Source organism: Centruroides sculpturatus, unplaced genomic scaffold, assembly GCF_000671375.1.
Source record: "Centruroides sculpturatus isolate CEXI.00-Female unplaced genomic scaffold, Cexi_2.0 scaffold345, whole genome shotgun sequence".
Taxonomy (NCBI): domain Eukaryota; kingdom Metazoa; phylum Arthropoda; class Arachnida; order Scorpiones; family Buthidae; genus Centruroides; species Centruroides sculpturatus.
Genome location: NW_019384515.1, coordinates 492,849 through 514,124, shown reverse-complemented (window position 1 = coordinate 514,124; position 21,276 = coordinate 492,849). Strand labels below are relative to the sequence as shown.

At 26.9% G+C, this 21,276-nt stretch overlaps 1 protein-coding gene across 1 annotated transcript in view; it reads left to right on the top strand.

The window, feature by feature from the left end:
- LOC111622535 (inosine-5'-monophosphate dehydrogenase 1a-like) overlaps positions 1-19,516 on the top strand; it is a 28,115-nt gene extending 8,599 nt beyond the window's left edge. The window contains 10 exon segments of the mRNA XM_023364938.1: positions 579-627; positions 3,614-3,715; positions 8,515-8,589; positions 8,705-8,911; positions 11,855-11,936; positions 15,772-15,971; positions 16,876-16,970; positions 18,848-19,002; positions 19,089-19,242; positions 19,333-19,516. Of these exon segments, the coding sequence (XP_023220706.1) occupies positions 579-627; positions 3,614-3,715; positions 8,515-8,589; positions 8,705-8,911; positions 11,855-11,936; positions 15,772-15,971; positions 16,876-16,970; positions 18,848-19,002; positions 19,089-19,242; positions 19,333-19,516 (1,303 nt within the window).
- Positions 19,517-21,276: the final 1,760 nt, after the last annotated feature.

Genomic DNA, 21,276 nt, shown 5'->3' with positions numbered 1-21,276 from the left:
TCTTTTAACATGGTTTTGTTTAATGCGGGATTTGATTAACATGCAAAATTAATTGTGGCAATTTTTTTTTATATGTGGTAGAAGTTTTAATTAATGCTGCTTTAACAGCTGTATTCATTTAATGTAGATATGTTTTTCTCAACAAATGTGTTAGTGAATTTGCTATATTTTATTTAAAATAAAAATATTTGTTGTTAACCAAAAATTTGTTCCAATGTGTCGTGATTGTTCAGTCAAGTATTGAGGTACCTCTGTATTTGATTGACATGATTTTAATATTTATGTTGTAGCATCATGGGATTAATTAACCACGTTAATCAAGGGATACCTGTATTAAAACTGTTTGAAACTTTTTTAAAAAACTTTATTAATACAATAGAATGACATAATGAATGATAAATAATGTATTTATTAAATAATTAAGATTAAAGTTTTAATTAAATTAGAAAATAATTATTTTGATTTGTACTTCTTCCAAATGCACTATCAAGTTATAGAAATTTATTATTATTATTATAAGATTCAAAATGCATCTTATTTATTTATTTATTTATGTTTATTCTGTTTTTTTTTTCCAGTGATTTTCTGATTTTGCCTGGCTATATTGATTTTACTGCAGATGATGTAGTAAGTATTTTTATATATGAAAAATAAATTGAGATAATGCATTTTTTTAATTATAAATATATGTGTTATATTTATAATCAAAGAAGAAATCTAAAATAATGTTTCTTGAATTGAAAGTAAATAATTCAAAGAATATCATCCCTAAGTTATTTATTTTAGATTGCATGTGGTGATGTGTATTTAGATAGTGATGAGGGAGTTTTTTTTTATAATGATCAATTAAAAAAAGGTTTACATGCTGCAACTTAAATTATAAAACTACAATTTTTATTGACATTTAAATTATCTTCTTATTCAATAGAAGAAAATAAATAAAAACATTGACACTGCTTTTTAGCCATTAATTTAAAATGGTAAAAAGGAATTCAAATTTTCATTTAGTCTTTTATAAAATTACTGTTTAGATTTTTATTTTTAAACTAAATGGTGATATGGATAATTGGACATTCAGTTAATTGGTGTTTGGATAATTGGAATTGTATAGTATTTGCATCTGATAGCTACTACTACAGTTTGAGACAAGACTTAGAATGAAAATACAGAAAAAGCAAATAATAGAAACTAATGTTAATTATAATTAAATAAACATAAAGTATTTATTTACTAATTATTAGTATTATATACATGTTATTTAATAATAGTCATTTTTAAATGACTTCATTTATATTTTTAATGAGAAAGAATCAAATAATTGGAAGAATAGAGAAACTAATTAATACAAAAATTAAAAATTATTAAATTTTAGTAGTAAGAAGTTAATTGCTGTTTAAAATATTTTTAATTGCTAAACATTTTCATACTAATTGACAATCTTCAAAAGATAAATTTCAAAAAATTTTATCCAATGCATATTTACAAAATAAGGTTCTATTTTTATAAAAGTTATTTCATATAATTTTCTTTTTTGACAGAATTTCCATGTTCACTGCTGAGTATATATTTTTTTTAAATTCTAGAATATTAACACAGTTTAAGATCTAGTTCAAATTGGATTTCTTGAAATAAATATTTTTAGAAACTGAAAGTATTGATTAAATATCTATCATCAGAAATTGACTATAAACAAAAAAAATTTATTGAGAAAAACTAAATAAAATTTTTATTTAGTTGACACTTGATGATGGACATATAACTCATGTGTTAGTGCATAAGATTTCTAGAAGTTAAAATTTTTTTTATAAAGTAAGTTTTTGCATTTGAGAAGCTTGACAACAATTACTAATATAAAAGCTATTGTGTGTGTATGTGTGTGAATTCCTCATAACTCCTGCAACTTTTGTCCAATCCAGATGAAATTTTGGTTATATTCATTTTATGTTCTTATGGAAAGTATACAGTACATTAGGCTACTTATTTTGCAGAAATATTAGCTATAGACAAAATGTTTTATTGATTTAGGATCAATGATTGCATTTATGTTGCACATCAGTGATGTCAGTGACTTCATTTGGTTCATGTTTGACAAGGGAATTTTCCTTAAGTTGCATTTTTAAATATTTTGGTATTTTAAACTCACTTCATTAAATGTAAACTTTAAAATAAAGATAGCTGCATTGTGTTACTTCTATAACAAGTTTAAAAAAAATTCTTTCCATAGTGATTACATGATGTTCTACTATCCAATCAGAAGTAAGAATCTAACAAGATTTAGAAAGTGTTATTGCTTATCTAACTAACTTACATACAATTCATCTTTGTTTTATCAACATGGAATTAAAAAGACTCACCATTTTGTGCAAAAAAAAAAAAAAGAATAATGTAAGATTAAAATTGGTCAGGTAAATTCTAGATCTAAAATATTAAGAACAACTGAGACCCGTGAAGTCTGACTTGAGCAACATCAAATAAGAATGGCTTTATGATGCTGTTTATGCAGCCTTTGACAATGTCAAGCTCAAGTATAAACTACTTAACTTGTAGAAATATTAACAACTCTTCTTGAATTTCTTGAAATCTTTACTCTTGTCAATTCTTCAATCTCTTTCTCAGAAAAAGTATTCTGTCATGCTTGATGGAAAAATTTCTAGTTTAAGATGGTACAAAAATCCATTTTAAGTCATTAGATACATAACCAAATGATCATCATAAATAATCATGCTATAAATCTACTATTTTAATGATTAATACTAAGTAATTTGCTACTAAAGGTAGACATATTAAAAAATGATAATTATTAATTTAGTTATTTATTAAATAACTGGCTTGGGATTGGACTTGAACTTGCAACCTCTGCTTGCCATGCTATGTGCATGCCATTGCACCACCAAGACCTTGAGCATTTTTGTTATACTTATTTTAAGTCATTTTATATTCTCTGTGTCAGAATTTTCTCTAATTGACTATTTTGCATTGATGTTTGTAATACTCTTGCTATTTAGCAAGAAGAACATTGGTCATGAAATAAATAGCAAATCATAATTGGGCTGCAATTTGAAAAAAAATTATTGACCTATGAATTCCCACTGTTATCTGTCTGTCTTTCCTTAATCTCGAAAACAGAGCTAGATAGATGAAAGCCAAGACCAGCATATGGAAAGATTAGAGGCAGGAGGTTAACTATATACAAACTTTTGCTTTGGACCAGAAGTCACATTATTTCAATTCAAAAATTTTCCCCCGAAAGGAATTAGATGACCTGCACGACTATTGCTAATGGAAAAGTATGAATTAAAGGAGAAAGATGCTACTAATTTGAGGTAGAGAGCATATATTTTAAATTTAAAAATTATTAAAAATATGATTAAAAATTGCATTGTGCATGGCATTGTGACAATGTCACCATAAATAATTGCTCATTACTTCTTAAATTATTCTGACTTTTTTTATATTACTTGTATTTTTTAGAAGTATATATTACACCAGATGAATGATGTATAACTTATTTCAAATATCGAAAGCATTCTTGACTAATGTATAACTTTAAAGAGAAGTGTAAAATGTTATTTAATAATTTTTCTTCCTCAAAATTATATGATTTTTATTACAGGATATTACCTCACCATTGACAAAGAAAATATCATTACAAGCACCTCTTCTTTCTTCTCCGATGGACACTGTCACAGAATCTGAAATGGCTGTTGCTATGGCAGTAAGTACAATTCTAAAATCCATTTCATTTTAAAATTTCTTAAGAGCTTTATCTTCAAATAATTTTTCAAAATCCTTTTAAAACTTATCAGTCTAAATATTGATATTGAAATATTTACTGCTACATGATTAAAAATAATACAGATAATTTTTATATTTATAAAAAGTTTTTTCATATTTTCATATAGCTAGTCCTCATTTAATGTTGGTCAATAGATTCATGGAAACTGTATAATGTACACTGTATAATGATCAATTTTACCATAGCCTAGTTGATATCAGGTAACCAAAAAAGTTCTGTCGTTTTTTGTCGAAAGAAAACAAATATAAAAATGTATAGGAAATAACACAATTTATTCATCAAAATAACAACCCTCACATTCAATAACCTTTTCCCAACGAGAAACAAGCTTATAAATTCCATTTTTATAAAAGTCACGATCTTTAGAGTTGAAAAACTTCCCTAACTCCGTTTCTATAATCTCTCTATTTCTGAACTGTCGATTTCACAGATGATTATCTAGCTTAAAAATAGGTGATAGTCAGAAGGGCTAATGTCAGGGAAATAAGGAGGGTGCAAAAGAGGTTCCCATCCAAGGGTCTGAATTGTGTCAGAGGTCACACACGCAACATGATGTCTATAGCATTATCGTGTAGGAAAAGAATGTCTTTACGGTTTACTAAAGCTGGCTGTTTTTTCAAAAGTGATTGGTGAACTCGACGGAGTTGGTCACTGTAGATGTTAGCAGTAATAGTCTGTCCAGATGGTATAAGTTCATAGTGAACAATTCCGTTTGCAGTCCACCATATGCACAATATTGGCAGGTGTCAATTGATGAGATATCCATTTGCTGAGCTTGTAAACTTTTCCAAGACTATGCAAATGTAAACGGACAGTTTCATCACTTACAGAGAACTTTTGTGCTAATATCTGACAAGTTTGAGCGGAATCTTCTTCGATTGCAGCCTGTAATTCATCATTATTAATGACATATGGCTGCCCTTCTTGTGGCGCATCTTTAAGCGACTCATCACAGGAAGAAAATTTTCTAAACCACCTTTGGGTGGTGTGAGTGCTTGTCCGAAAGCCTGGCATATGTTTTAAGCCATTTGCACATCATTTTTTCCAAGTTTAAACTCATACAACATACAAGCACGAATTATAGAGTTTGGAGTACTCATCTTCAGGTCAATTTTTATAATATTAAGAGATAACCTTTCTGCTTCTCTTTATATAAGATGAGTCAGCATTAAATCTTAATTAACATATTGCTGGAATTTTAGTGCCATCTATTGTGTATTGCGTTTAACATTCTTTAAACTTTGTAGTTTCACAAAAAACGACAGAACTTTTTTGGTTACCTTAACTGAATTATATCTCGTTTATATTATTCCTATTAGATTATATTGCAATCTTTCGCTTTTATTTCCCACCTCATAAAATCAATTAAAAGAACTGTTTACAAAGAAAATTCAACAATGATAACTGTAAACTATTGCAAATGTACTTGTATCTTTCCTCAATGATGTTAAATGAAACAATGTTAATTGAGGAAACATTGCTTTACATGGTATAAAACAGACAGACATATAGGCACTTCATGACTCTTTATTAGATCTTACTGTACAACATGGACTTGAGATGCATTTCAGGATTTTTATCCTGGCCACAGCCAACCATACGTATTATCTCTTAAGTTCTATGAATTGCACCAGCACTTATATTAGTAATGTCAAAAAGTTCCTGGAGATGCTCAGAACAATGAAGTACACTAAATGAATAAATAAAAATGTCAAAAATTGAAATTGCAGCACAAAACAACATTATTTGAGAGGTATTAGTGCACAATCTCTAAATTGTCATGCACCTGTTGAAAAATAATCTGCAGAGGGAGTCATAGTTGCTCATCACAAATAGTCTAGTAGTAGAATGTTGCTTCAAAAACTGCACACTAACAACAGATTTTTTTTTTGTTTTACTGAATAAAACAGCAGAAACAGTGAACAGGTTGAGTGAGGTGTAAGGTGGGCAAGTCATCAATGAAAAACTGTAATGTATGAGAGGCATAAGCATGTCTGTGCAAAGGATGGTGCAAACATTCAGGCCTTATGGTTGCCCTGTGCCAAGTTGAGAAAAATGGCTTTTAGAGCTGCTTTTGAGAGATGTATTAATGCTAGAAAGTGTTATTGCTCAAAGACAGACTTTGAGAGACATGTTTAAATCTCCTTACATGTAACTAATTCCAGAAATAAAAATATGTCTCGGAACTTTTTGACACTATTGGTAGAACAATTTAGTGAAGTACAGCTGTCCCTTGATAGTTTTGTAATCCGACATGCTCAGTAGTCCGATGCACCTCCCATCAAGGTACCCGTCCCTGTTACGTGTCTGCTTGCACAGAAGCATGTCGTGACGCAAATCTCCCTTCCCAATTCTTACGTGATGACACACATTTCATGTGTTTTCTGTGAGCAGTTCTGTTCGAACAGTTGGAGTAGGGAATGTTGTAGGCTACTGCTAGCAAAACAATGCCAAATATGTAATCACTTTTGGTAATCTGGACACTTTTGATAATCCGACACCCCTTTGGTTCCATACCTGTCGGATTATCAAGGGACAGCTGTAATTTCTTTCATTGAGCGGTTCATCATTGTTCATTTCTTTCTTTCATTTTTTTTTAACAACTATACATATTGTAATTTAAATTTTTAAAAGAATTAAGAATTGGTTTTTAATTTTTTGTTAGAAATCAGTTTAGTTTAACATTTTATTTATAATTTATTTAGTTTAATTGATTAAATGATAGTATTCATTTCAAATAGTAATTACGAAAACTAAACAAAACTAATGAAAATTGTAAATTTCAACATATGGTAGTTATGGTCTGTTTAACAAATGATAAACTTTTTTCAAGGTGTTTTTGGGTGAGCAATTAGTCCTGATGATTGGTTAAGACATACTGTAATTGTTTGAATAAAATAACAATAAATTAATTATATTGATTGATTGATTAATTAATATTAGAATTACAATTCAACACATAACAGCATTTATTTCCATTTTGTCAACAAAATTGAAACTAAAGATGATGTTTGTCATTACCATTTTGATTTGTCTTTGTGTAATGTTTTCTGAATGGTAATTGTATGAATAAAATACATTACTTGACTATTACAATCCATTAGGTTTTTTTTATCATAGAAGGTGGCTCATCTTTCATTAAACAAAGTAGGTTCTGCTTATAGTAATCACAGATAGTGCTATTAGTTGTTTAATTAATGTTATCAGAATTAAGTTAAAATATAATTATATAACTCATAACAATAGCCAAACTGATTACTATCTTCAGCCAAATAGCACAGAATGACAGCTTAAAAATGCCTATCAGTTATGTAATGAAGTTGATTGAATGTGTAATTGTTTTCAGTTATCAATCTTAACTACTGCTTTAAATGATAAATGTTAATCATTTGAACTTAAAACAATTATAAGAAATTTCAGTAATTTAAACTTTTTATTAAATTTTTGTTAGTTGTTGTTAATGATGGGACTGCAAAATACGACAGGCAAATAATACTGCAATTATTATTATTATTAAGTAATTATTATTAATTAATAACAACAGTTGAAGATTTATTACTTATAATTTATAAATTATACATTTTAAAACTGTTATGCCATATCTTAAGGTAAAAATCAATAAAACCAGTATATCCAAGCGTTATCTTATCTTGCGTAATATTATCGTTCAGTTAGTACTATCAGTATAGGTGGGTTTGAAAATGATGCTAATACTGTAAATGGCAATTCTACTGTATATATGTATCAGAAATGTGTAATTTAGAAATGCAACATTAAGGTATTTTCTATATAATGTTTAAAATACAAATTTATGAAGCTGCTTATATATTTTATATATCAATGACTTATGATCCATAAAGGTAATTGATTCAAATTCACTTATCAGTTTATTCAGTCATTCCTTAGGATTGATTAACCCATGTTCAACTGCTGTTCACATCAGCCCCCAAGGTTTTGATTTGAGTTTGGAAGAAATTCATTCTGAAAATTCCATGCCCAGCCACTGCAACAGAGTAAAGTTATGCTGTAGCAAGTAAGAGTGTCACAGAGGTATGTGTTGAAGATGCTGGGCTCAAGCCCACCTTGAGCTGCCTCTGGTAAAGATCTTGTTGGTAGTAAATTCACAAGTGGAAATTATTCACTCATTTAAAGTCCAAATTAAACATGAAAATAGGAGTACATTGTTTTCATTAACAGATTGATAGTCAATTATCAATAAATATTTTTTATTGTTTGTCTATGTTGATGTAGGGTTATGTCAATAATTTTTAGAGCTCTATATCAAAAGATAATAAATATCTTTTGATAAATTATCCATCATTCATTGCTTACAATTTATCATTATAAACTTATTTATCGATGGAATATTATAGTATTATATACTAATTAATGCATAAATTTTTTATAATGTGATTAATAATTTTCCATACATATAAATTTAATGTGTATATCAACTATGAAATAGAATATTTTAATGATATAGCTGTTTATATCTTCACTTTCATAATATTTGATTTGTTGTAATGAATTGATTAGATACTTATTATTCTAGTATATATTTTGTTTATTTTCTATACAATGATATGTAATTATTCCAACTAGAAATACATCAGTTCAAACAATTATTAAGTATATATCAAATATAATTGTAATGTAGTTTGGTTTATAAATTGTTCTGAATAAAGTTCTGAACTTTATAAATTACTATTTTCTTTTAGTTATGTGGTGGAATTGGTATTATTCATCATAACTGTACACCAGAATTTCAAGCTAATGAAGTATTAAAAGTCAAGGTAAAAATAAAATATTGAAAATACAATTTGTTTATTTTTTGAATAAATAAGGGATTTATATAAAAATGAGAGAAGTAGAATTATTAGAAATAATAATTTTTTTTTTTTTTTATAGAAATATAAACATGGATTTATACGTGACCCATTGGTGCTTACCCCTCAACATACAGTGAAAGATGTGTTTGAAGTAAAAAAGAAACATGGATTTGCTGGAATACCTATAACAGAAAATGGACAACTTGGTGGAAAATTAGTTGGGATTGTTACATCACGTGATATAGATTTTATGGGTGGAGATATGTATGATTTGACTCTGGACAAGGTATAAATTATATGAAAAATTTCTATTTTTTTTCAAATTTTATGCTAAAATCAGATAATGGAAGTTTTTAAGTTGTAAAATAATATGAAAGTTTTTAAAATATAAATTTAATTGAAATTTAATATTTTATTGGTTGGTTGGTTGGGTTATGTTTGGGTAGAAGCTACCCTGCTATATTGCTCCGAAAGTCTAGCACAGGGATGGGCAACCTGCGGCCCGCATTAATATTTTTTGCAGCCCTTGTCACATAATATATGAATAAATATATCAATTTCCCAGCTTAAGGAAGTATGCAGCAAAAATTCAAATATTATTTTCTGCAACTTATGTATGTGGATAATTTTTCCTGCAATCAATTTAGTAAAAATTAAAACAAGAAACCAGGTAACAGACACATTGAAACTAATTTAAAGCTAGCAATGACTAATATTTAACCAAATAATTTCCAATATATTACGTTTACATCAGTTCCAGAAGCTAAATTAAGTATACCTATGCTAATTTACAATTATACTGTATATGAATAAATAATTGTGATTTACTGGCATTTTTTTTTTCTCTCTTCTCTATTATGCGGCCCATGTCATTTCAAAAGTTTCAAAATGCAGCCCTTACATAGAAAAAGGTTGCCTGGTCTAGCAGATGGAGCAGTGGACTCGCTAGTAATGATAGTGTTTTGAGTATTTGTTGAAGAAGACTTTTAATATACATAGACTTGTTTTTATTTAATGTTTATGAAGCAGTCACTAATTTTACTGATGCCATGCGTTGGGAGTTCAAAGTTGTCTAAAGGAGATTTCTGATCTTTTGGAAGATGATGCATTCATCCAATCTATGCAGGTATCAGTTTTGGAGGGGCAGTGGGGGCATTTGTCTTGACTGGTTAGGTTCTGTTTGTGCAGGAAGTGATTGGTGAGAAGAGAATTGGTGCAAGCTCTGTTGATAAGAATGGAGGTATGTCTGTCTAGATTTTCGTAAGTAGGATTGGAGATTTTTCCAGCCATATATAGTCTTCCCTTTTAGTGTATACTATCCAGAACTGGTTCATTTTTTTCTTTCATGTCCTGTTTGCTGATGGAGAGGAAATCTTCTGGGAAGATGACATTTGTTTTGATGGTAGATAGTTTTGCTTTTAGCAAACTTGTCTGCTTTTTAGTTGAGGGAGATACCTGCATGCCCAGGAGTCCTGTAAAGATGCTGGGGGAGTGGTTTTGATTAGAGAAGATAGCAGTGAGGAAGTTGGTAATGATGGAATGAGGAGATTTGTTTAGAGAATTCATGCTTTCCAAGATGGACTTAGAGTCTGTACAGATGATGGCTTGTTTGTTAATACTGCATGGGAGGTAGCTTGAAGGATAGTTTAGCTGTCGGGTATGAAGATGCTTGTTTTGGGGTGGCGGGTGTAATGTGCAGAGGTGTTATTCATTATGTCAATGTAAGCTGAGATGACATATTTTATTTAGGGATTTGATTGTTCTGTAAGATTTATAATTCCAAATATAATACATTTTCATTTTTCTATATAAATGATACTGTATGAAAAGATGATAAATTTAAAATATTTTGATTTTATTCTCTCATATTTGTTTATATGAAAGTAAAGATAATTTATTTTATTAAATTAACAAAATGAAAAGAGTGTAAAAATTATTTTTTAGTACACTTGTTTTCTAGCTTTTCTAAATATCTCTCTCCCTGTTCACAAACTCCTAATGTGATTTAAAAACTTGTTTGTTATGCCATTTATGCACTATTTCTTTGGTATTTAATTAAGGATATTGAGATATGTCACCTGATGAAAATTACAAAACAGTAAATTTATGTTTCCTTTATTTTGGTTTTGTATGTTGATTTGATCAGTATTGTTTTGCTATTGAAATTGTCGGATAATATGAGAGGTCAGTTTTGTTTCTACTGTTTCTGAACTTTTTGGTGTAAATTTTTTTTGGCATGTTTTTCTCACGTTGTGTTAACATTATTTTGTTGAATTTGAGATTTTTATTTGATTAACAAAAGTAAACACAGCAAGTTGTTTATTAATGTTACAATTTAAAAATTATAAAAAGTCTTTTAAAAAGTTTTATTTTATAATTATGTAAAAATGTTTATATTTAAAATACAAGTGTTTTGAATTTTACTTTGTTTAATTAAAATTGAAACAAAATATCATACAAATCATCAAATGTAAACAAATTTATAATTGAAATAAATATAAGTTTAAAATTTTTAACAATAAAAGCCAAATGAAATGCCAGATTATCATATTATATTCAAGCTAATTTTAATAATTAATTATAAAGTAACTTGACTATAACTTTTAAATTGTAAGTATTAAATTTATCAAATGATGTTGGCTTAACCACCTAGTCAAATTGCTTTATAATTAATAATTAAAGTTTGCCTTAATATAGCCCAATAATCTGGTATTTCATTTAGCTCTAATTGAAAAATTGGGTAATGGATTGAAAGTTTAAAAATTTTAATATTTCAGTATAATGATTTTTGAAATGATTTTTATTTTTCTAAGTTGTTATATATTTAAATTTGTTTTTGAAATGAAATCTAGTTTATGAAAATTTGAAAATGGACTGTGAAATATCCAAAAACATATTTGCATATTAAAAGTTTATTAGATGCCTTAATTTATCTGTTCTTTTTTTTTTTTCATTAAATATGGTTCCAAGTTATAAAGATTTTCATGACATCTAGTTACTTCAAAAAGTTCTTATTAAATTAAAATTTCAAAAATTTCTTTCAAAAAGTGAAGAAATTTTGAAGCTTATATAAAACACATTAAAATATTGTTGAGTCTTTTTATTAAAATTTTAATATTGATAATATTTATAAGTCTAAGTATGATTATAAATTTAAAACTTTTTGACATACATAAAATTATTTATTTATGTAAAATATTTTATAAATAATGATATTTTTCATATACAGGTTATGACAAAAGATTTGGTTGTAGCACAGTCAACTGTAACGTTAAAACAAGCAAATGAAATCCTTCAGCATAGCAAAAAAGGTTTATTTTTTAACTATAATTTTTGTAATTTAATATTTATTAGTGCATATGTTACCGCTAAAGCTCGAAACTTGTTGATCTGCAGATTACCTAGATCTGTTAAAGTTGTGAAAATTGTTCCATTTCTCAAATTACCTAGATAATGTGCAGAATATCTAGGTAATCCGCACATTACCTACTAGGTACTCGGTAAAATGAAAATAAGATCTTTACCACAAATAAATGTACCACAAATAGGTGTGCTTGTCGCAGAAACCAATTGCTATGAAATTTAAAGTGTCACCAATCTTTAGACTGCACAATTGTATAATGTTACCTATGGTGGGTAAAATGGCGGCTCGTCTCTGATTCCAGCAAAGAGAAGAAAGAAAACAGTGGGGACGCATGTTCAAACCTAACCTAACCTATTCTAATAATTTGGTTGGTAATAATTATGGTAATTTATTAAAATAGGTTAGGTTAGGACAGAACGTGCGTCCCCACTGTTTCCTTTCTTCTGTTTGCTGGAATCAGAGATGAGCCGCCATTTTACTTACCATAGGTAACATTAACTGCACAATTACATCATGCGATCACCAGAAAAAGTATGATAACTTTATTATTTTTCGTCTCCGGTCCAAAAGTAGGGTATCGTTGAAGTCGTCTCGGTCCCCTCAGTTCAGATAGATACTCAAAGTCCCGAAATTCCATAGGTGGTTATCTATATAATAATTTCCCTAATTGTATTAATATTTTAAATCGTTTGATTTTTTGTATGTTTTTTAATTGGTTGATGATTGATTCTATCAACTAATTTGTCGATTGTTTGATTGTATTAACTTGATTCTTTAGATATCGAAAATTAAATAAAGAACATTATGTTAATTTAAGCGTACAGAAACGTTGCTGTTGTTTCAGCAAAGATCTTATTTTCACTTTACCGAGTGCCTAGTAGGTAATTTGCAGATTACCTAGATAATCTGCACATTACCTAGGTAATTTGAGAAATAGAACAATTTTAGCAACTTTAACGGATCACGCTAGTTAATCTGCAGATTAGCTAGGTAATCTGCAGATTAACAAGTTTCCGAGCTTTAGCGGTAACACATATATTTATATTTTAAAACATAATCTTTATATTTTAATACACACTTACATAATACAAATTATTTATAATTTTGTTTTTAAATCTTAAAAAATATAGTTTATAATTTTAGGTTAGGTATTATACATAAAAGGTTTATGTATAATACCTTTTTAAAATGTTCTATATGTATATAACCCCAACAAAAAAAAAACTTGGACAGCATGTCATTTTAATCAATCTCTAGCTTATCCTTCATTAATATCAAACAGAAACATTTTGTACACATATAATGATTTTATATTAGTAAACTTTTATTATAACTGAAGATTTTATATAAAAAATTGTTTATGTTGATAATACATTAAAAAGTTATGAGCAGTTGAAAAAAGGATATGCAACAAAAAGAGCTCTGACAGAGCCATTTCTGACAAATAATACCTCACAGTACATTAATATTTAATTATTTCACCTTTGGCTTGTATAATAGTATTTATATGAATACTATTCATAGATCGTTCATCGTATCAACAAGGAGTATCAGAGCCAGGTATTCATTTTGAGTAATTTCATCCAAAATTTGCTTGATTATTTTTTATATATTTTTTTTGCTTTAAACTATCCACACTTTTTTGAGGACTTTCTTAATGCCTTTTTAATTTTACTCCACATATTTTCTCCAGGGAAAAGGTTGGGACTGCTCGATGGCCATTTTAACATGTTAATATTATGTTGGGCCAGCCAAGCCTTGGTGGTTTTGGTATTATGGCAACTTGCACCATCCTGCTGGAAAATAAAATGTCCATGATATTGTAATTTTTCTAATGATGATAATAGGTTTTCCTTGAGGATTTGTTGGTATTTTGCTTCATTTATTGATCTCTTGATAAAATACAACTTTAAACAAACTTCTTTACTAAAACCAAGGTATAGGGTTGCAAGTCAGCCCAAGGTGTGGAAATACAAATTTTCCACATCTTGGGCTGACTTGCAATCCCATACCATAATACTTGCTGGAAATTTTACAATCCACTATAGACAGTGATGATGGAATGCCCCTTCTCACTTTCTAATGACTTTTTTCTATTGCCTATGATACAGACTTCAAACTTTGCCTCATCACTAAAAACAACCTGCTTTCACTGTTGCTGTGTTAAACATTGATGCTCTTTTGCCCACTTCAATCAGATTTTTATTTGTGTTTTTGTGAGAAGTGGCTTTGCCTTTGTCTAAGAAAACAAATCACATGTCACAATTGTTAAGTAAAAATAATATTTTCTTGCCTGATAGAAAATGTAGCAAAGTTTCTGCAGATGGATACAAGTTTCTTTTGTAACTTCTATTCCAATAAATTTATTCCATTTGTTCACTAATTCACTGAGTGATGCACTTCAATATTTTTTTAATTTGATCACAAGCAGCCTCATGAAATGTTTGTTATAGTTACTGCCTTCAATTTGATTTTTCTGGATGAATTTTACCACTTTCCTGATACTTTGAAACAATACCCCATACTGTGAAATTACCAATTTTTAATTCATTTCCAATTTTTTGTAAGGATTCCCTGTCTATGGAGGATGATAATTACTTCATGTACTGTACGTCAACACTTACAGCCGTACCAGGTGCCATTTTAATTAAACAAATACACCTCAATAATATTAATACAAAAAAAAATATGCAAATATCACATGTCAGCTCAATTACACATTTAGGAACAGGTCATTTAATGTATTGTCCAAAGTATTATTTGTCAGAAATGGCTGTCCAAATTTTTTGTTGCATATCCTTTTTACAACTGCTCATAACTATTTTTAATGTATTATCAACATAAATAATTTTTTATGTAAAATCTTCAGTTATAATTATTTTATATTAATAAATTTTTATTATAGGTGTATAAAATGTTTGTTTGATATTAATGAAAAATAAGCTAGAGATTGATTAAAATGACATGCTGTCCAAAGTTTTTTTGTTGGGCTTGTATATATGAAATGTTATCAACTATGAAAGCTTGATACATCAAACAATGAATTTACAATTGTATATAAAATTTATATTTTAATTTAATGTATATTAAATTTGAATGAATCCAACATGAAAGAATTAATTGTAGTGATTAATTAAAATACATTTTTACTGAATTTTGAAATATTTATGGGAATAACTGATTCATATAATAATTTAAATGCTAGTAAAAACATATTATTTTTGATTATTCACTGTAAGAAAATACTCTAATATTGGATTTATTTAAAGTGGATAAATTACTTTCTAAAGCCAGGCAATCTGCCAAATCATTGGGCTATGTTTAGGCTAAGTTAATGATTAAAGATAAAGTAATTTGTCTTGAGATAGGTAGTCAAGATACTATCTCATGATGATAATAATAATAATAAATTAATTTTAATTTAGAATTTCTGGAAGAAAACCTATTTAATATTGGATATAAAAAGTAATTTTTAAACAACTCATTTAAGACTTTTTACTGTCAGTTTAAAAAAGTCTGTTTTTATGTTCAGTAACATACAAGAATCATCAAAATTGGAAGAAAATACTTAGGCAACATTCCTTGTCAATATAACAAACATTGCTTTACAGTTAATCTATTGTAACAACTTCCAATGAATGATTTTATTATTTTATTTCATTTTGCTAAAATAGAATATAGTGGGCTCAATGTTTTAACAAGTTAAATGAAATGAATAAAATAAACAAACTAGATATTTGATTATATAAAATTATTTGTTGAATATTGTGTTTTTTATATAGGAAAATTGCCTATTGTTAATGAGAAAATGGAATTAATTTCATTGATTGCAAGAACTGATTTGAAAAAGAGTCGTAATTATCCACATGCTTCAAAAGATGAAAATAAACAATTGTTGGTGGGTGCTGCTATTGGAACAAGAGATTCAGATAAAACTAGATTAGACCTTTTAGTCCAAGCTGGTGTGGATGTTATCATTTTAGTAAGTAATTCTTTATACAGGTTATTTGTTTGTTTTTACATTTAAAAAATTTTTAGGATTATTTTATTATACTTAAAGGAATTTTGTTAAAATCATAATATAGCAATAAATAATTTTAAAGTTGTTTAACATGTGTTTTTTGGTTAAGTTAGCTAGGAATTTAAATACATTTTAATAAGACATTAAGTTAATTACACAATTTGAAATGCATTTCAGGGGATATTTATTAACTAGAAATGACTCATTTATTATTTTAAATAAAAATTTGGATTTTCCTTATAATCTTAGAAATTTTCTTAGTTTATAAAAAAAATTAATCAAATATTTTTCATATCGTCCATTCCCAAATATAGGAGGGAAAAACAATAAGCTAACTATAATAATTGGAAATTGCAATAACAGATTTTGCAATAAAAGGTTTTTCTTCATTTTATAGTCCCTTTTTTGTGTTTTAATACACAAAAAAAGGACTATAAAATGAAGCAAAACCTTTTTATTTACTAGTGTTTTTTGGCCATATTTTACTGTATTTTTCAGTTGTACTGGAGGTGTTGTTTAAATGTCCACTTTTTTACATTTGAAAGGTATTCCAAATGTTATGTTTGAAATACCATTACGTTTGTTCTTAACTTATGTTCAAATTTGTATTCCACCTGAAGGTCAGTAAAATATAGGTGAAAATGCAACAAAAATAATTTCAGAAAAACAGCCATCATGTTAACAGTGGTAACTATGAGAATTAAATAGTTTAATTACAGAAAATATAATGTCTTGTAAAGTTTTGCAGTGTTATGATGATAAATTATAAGGCTTAAAATTCATAAATATATTAAAGTAAGAATTTTTAAATTCTGAAACTTTGTTAAAAACCTTTATTTAATACTCATAATAAATTTTATTGTAGGATTCTTCACAAGGGAATTCAATTTTTGAAATTGAAATGATTAGATATATCAAGAAGAAATATCCTGATTTGCAAGTCATAGGAGGCAATGGTAAGTTTTCATAAATGATCTTAAATAGATATGGGATATTTTGTATTAGAATAGTCAATATAGAATAATAATATCTCCATGAATTGTTTTAGTACATTTTGATTAATTAATTTTTAGTTTTGAAGGATTATGGAATACACTATCAAAACTTGGCTCATATATACTGATTTAAAGCAATACTTCATATTACTTTTTTGTTTCTACGTTGTCTACTTGGATCTTTTTAACAAAATATCTTTATTTTCATTAGGTGAAAAGATATTTTGTTTTGACATTTGACTAAGATTTTCTCTTTGCTAATCAGAAACTACACCAGTATAATAAGTACTATTAATAAACAAGGTCTAAGTAGACAATATAGATACAAAAAAGTGAAACAGTAAGGACATAGAGGTGAAAAGAATTAATACTTTTTTTACTCATTAAATCATTAAGACATGATGATTACATAATTCAAAAACTTAATATTTTTATACAAATTACAAATAAACGTTTAAATTTTTGAAGGAAATGCCATTGATTACACTATTTAAATTCAATTGTTTAAATTTATAATTTTGAATTAGGATTCAAATTTTATATATTATTTTTGAAAATAATTCATAAATTATTTTCAGATCTCATGATGATAATAATAATAATAAATTAATTTTAATTTAGAATTTCTGGAAGAAAACCTATTTAATATTGGATATAAAAAGTAATTTTTAAACAACTCATTTAAGACTTTTTACTGTCAGTTTAAAAAAGTCTGTTTTTATGTTCAGTAACATACAAGAATCATTAAAATTGGAAGAAAATACTTAGGCAACATTCCTTGTCAATATAACAAACATTGCTTTACAGTTAATCTATTGTAACAACTTCCAATGAATGATTTTATTATTTTATTTCATTTTGCTAAAATAGAATATAGTGGGCTCAATGTTTTAACAAGTTAAATGAAATNATATCTGACTTATTCCTTCTATTATTTTATATATTAATTTAATTTTTTTAAAGTATTGTATACACACATAGTATTCATTTATATTTATCTTCTTTTATTTATAAGTTAAAACAACATTGAATCAGAATTAATCATATGTTTCATTCCTCAAGTTTCTTTCTACTTAAAATAATGAATTACATAATTATATCAAATTTAACTAATTTTATGTCCTGTTACTATTAGAATAGCTTGTCACTGCAAGTAGATGTGTTGGCTTCAATTGATAATTATATTTTTAAATTCTTAAATTTGAAACTTATGAGAGACAATAGTGCAAAATAAGATTGACTTACAACTCTTAAACATGCCAGTAGATTTCATATGCCATCCAGAAACTTCAATTTGAGCTTTTTCCGATTTGTACTAATTTAAACTAGATTAGAACATTTTATTTATTTTAATATTGATTAGCACGAAGATCAATTCATGAGAGACTTGATATCACTTGCAGCTTACTGATGTTATATTTGCATTGTCAGGTAAACTTCTTTATTGTGGTTATAATGAAGAAAGTTACTGTTTGAAAATATATTTTATAGAAATTAAAAGTTAAAAATACATACATGTTTTTAATAAATTTTTAATTTCATTGAATTGTGTAATTATTATATGTAGCATAATATTACTTAATATTAAACATATTTTTATAATTACATATTTATTTCCAATTGCTACAAAGATTAAGTTGATAGTTCAAATATTATCTTTTTAATTTTTATAAGACTGTTTTTGAGATAAAATGTGCAGATTACTATAGATTGACAAATTTTGCAAAAGAAGCTATTATATATGTTACTGATTATAACTGAATAGAAGGAAGCCAGTTTAGGAAATTCTTATATCCTTAACTGAAATAATAAACTGTAAACTTGTATATATTAATATAATTATTATGTTTTAGTTATGGCTTGTGGTAGGCCACAGGCAACAGCTGTCTATAAAGTAGCAGAATATGCTAGAAGATTTGGTGTACCTGTTATAGCTGATGGTGGAATTAAATCTGTTGGTCATATTATTAAAGCCTTAGCTCTGGGTGCTTCAGCAGGTATAACTTGATATGGTTTACAAATTTTTCAAAAATTAATAATTTAAATATTGATAAAATAAATACTATTCTATTTCCTTTTACAGTAATGATGGGTTCAATGTTAGCTGGAACAACTGAAGCTCCTGGAGAATATTTTTATTCTGATGGAGTAAGATTAAAAAAATTCCGTGGTATGGGCTCTTTAGATGCAATGGAATCGAGAGAAGGTCACGGTAGTCGAGACAGATATTTTCAGAGGTAAGTTATAAAAATTTTTAATAATTGTTGGTTTTAAAAACTTTAATGAAGATAGCTATCATTAATCATTAAAATTGATTTTAACTCTAGTGAGCAAGACAAAGTCCGTGTTGCTCAAGGAGTATCTGGAACCATTCCTGATAAAGGTTCCATTCATACATTTGTGCCTTATCTTATTACTGGTATTAAATATGGTTGTCAAGATATTGGTGCAAGAAGCTTAGGAATATTAAGGTAATTATTAAGTCTATTTTATTTTGTAACTGAATCATAAATACTGGATAATTTATGTATTTTCATCTGCATGTCATTATTTAAGAATTTCTCTGTAAATAAGATATTAAACAAAAAATTTCAAATTGAAATCACAGCTACTCAAAGAAAAAATCAAGGATCCAGATAGTAAAATGTCAAAAATATTTTTTGTCTCAAATATAACATCATATGTAAAACTGAATGCATTTTGTCATTGCATATCCAAAACAAATAAGTGATAAATTTCTATATATAATTAAAACTAAAGACAATAATAATAATAATAATTTTCTTTTATAGTAGAAAATATTAAATTATTATATGACATGTACTACTATTCTATTCAATTCAATTCTTATTGTATGAACCTTAGTTCATTACAAGAGGGTTAAAGTATTACATAAAAACTGAAGTTAGTACACTTTGACAAATCAATATAATAGCTTATTAATACACAATAAAACACAATAATAATAATTTTTATACATATTATGTAAATTTGAAATTAGTAAAATTTAATCAATTAATTAAATAGCTTATTACAGGATAACACAAAATAAAATACACTAAGATAATTCATTTATTGTATTTTTCAAAAAATGATTAAATCTCTCCAGGATTTAAATCCTGTCAAATACTTTTTCCTATATGTTTCAAATTTGGTACAGTGAAATAACACGTTTCACATGTTTGTAAACTACAGTTACTGCAAATTCTTTTTGGGTCTATTATTACTTTAGTGTTATACATCATAATATAATTTTGACCACATCTCAGCTATAGAATTAATCGTTTTCATGTACTATTATTTATATGAGATTCAAATTTAAAAATTTTTATTATATAAGAGCTGTGAATAATGAAATCAATACATGCTATAATCTCTAAAATTCGAAGAATTAATGATATATCAAAAACAAATGTTTTTAAAAATTAAATACTAATATTAACAGCAGAAATATGTATACAATATGATAACAATAATTAATTAGTATTATTCAATTACTTAATGCATATAATTAATTTTTAATGATAATACTTAATAATACTTTAATAGTTATTAATTCAATTTTAAGAAAATATATTGTGACAAGAATTAAATTCAGAAATATCAAACAGTTCCAAACATCAGAAATGATACATTCACGTATTAAGAATTTTTTAATGTTACCATTAAAAGACCTTTGTTTTTTTACTACAAATTGTTCATAATAATTTTTCTTTGAAATTTCTTGCTGTTTTAATTATGCATTGGTTTTAAAAGAAGAAAACACTTATTGCCAATATATTATGAATTAAGAAACCAAAACCAATCAGTTAAACTACGTAACGACAATTTGCTAATAGACTGCAATAAATTAACTTTTAGTATTAATACAGGAAAATTAGTCTACGTGGATACCTTTCAGCCTTTCTCTGCTTCACCAGAATCATCAAGTTGATATTTACAATAAAATAAAACTCACCAAGAAAAAACTATTAAAAATATACATCCGACTACAGTTTTAAATTGGAATAGTCAAGGCTTAAAGAATAAATTTCTATCAACAAATTACTTTCAATTAAATTATGATTCAGAAACAATAGGTATAACCGAAACTTGGATTATATTTGATTAATTTTATAATTCAGTGTTCTTAACAATGAAAATAACAAGATTACTAGAATTTATTACAAAATGTCGAATTATGTTAATGAAATCGAAACCAGATTCAGTAATATTCCAGAAATAATTAACCTAAATTTTGATATAATATATAAACAAATAATTCAAATAAT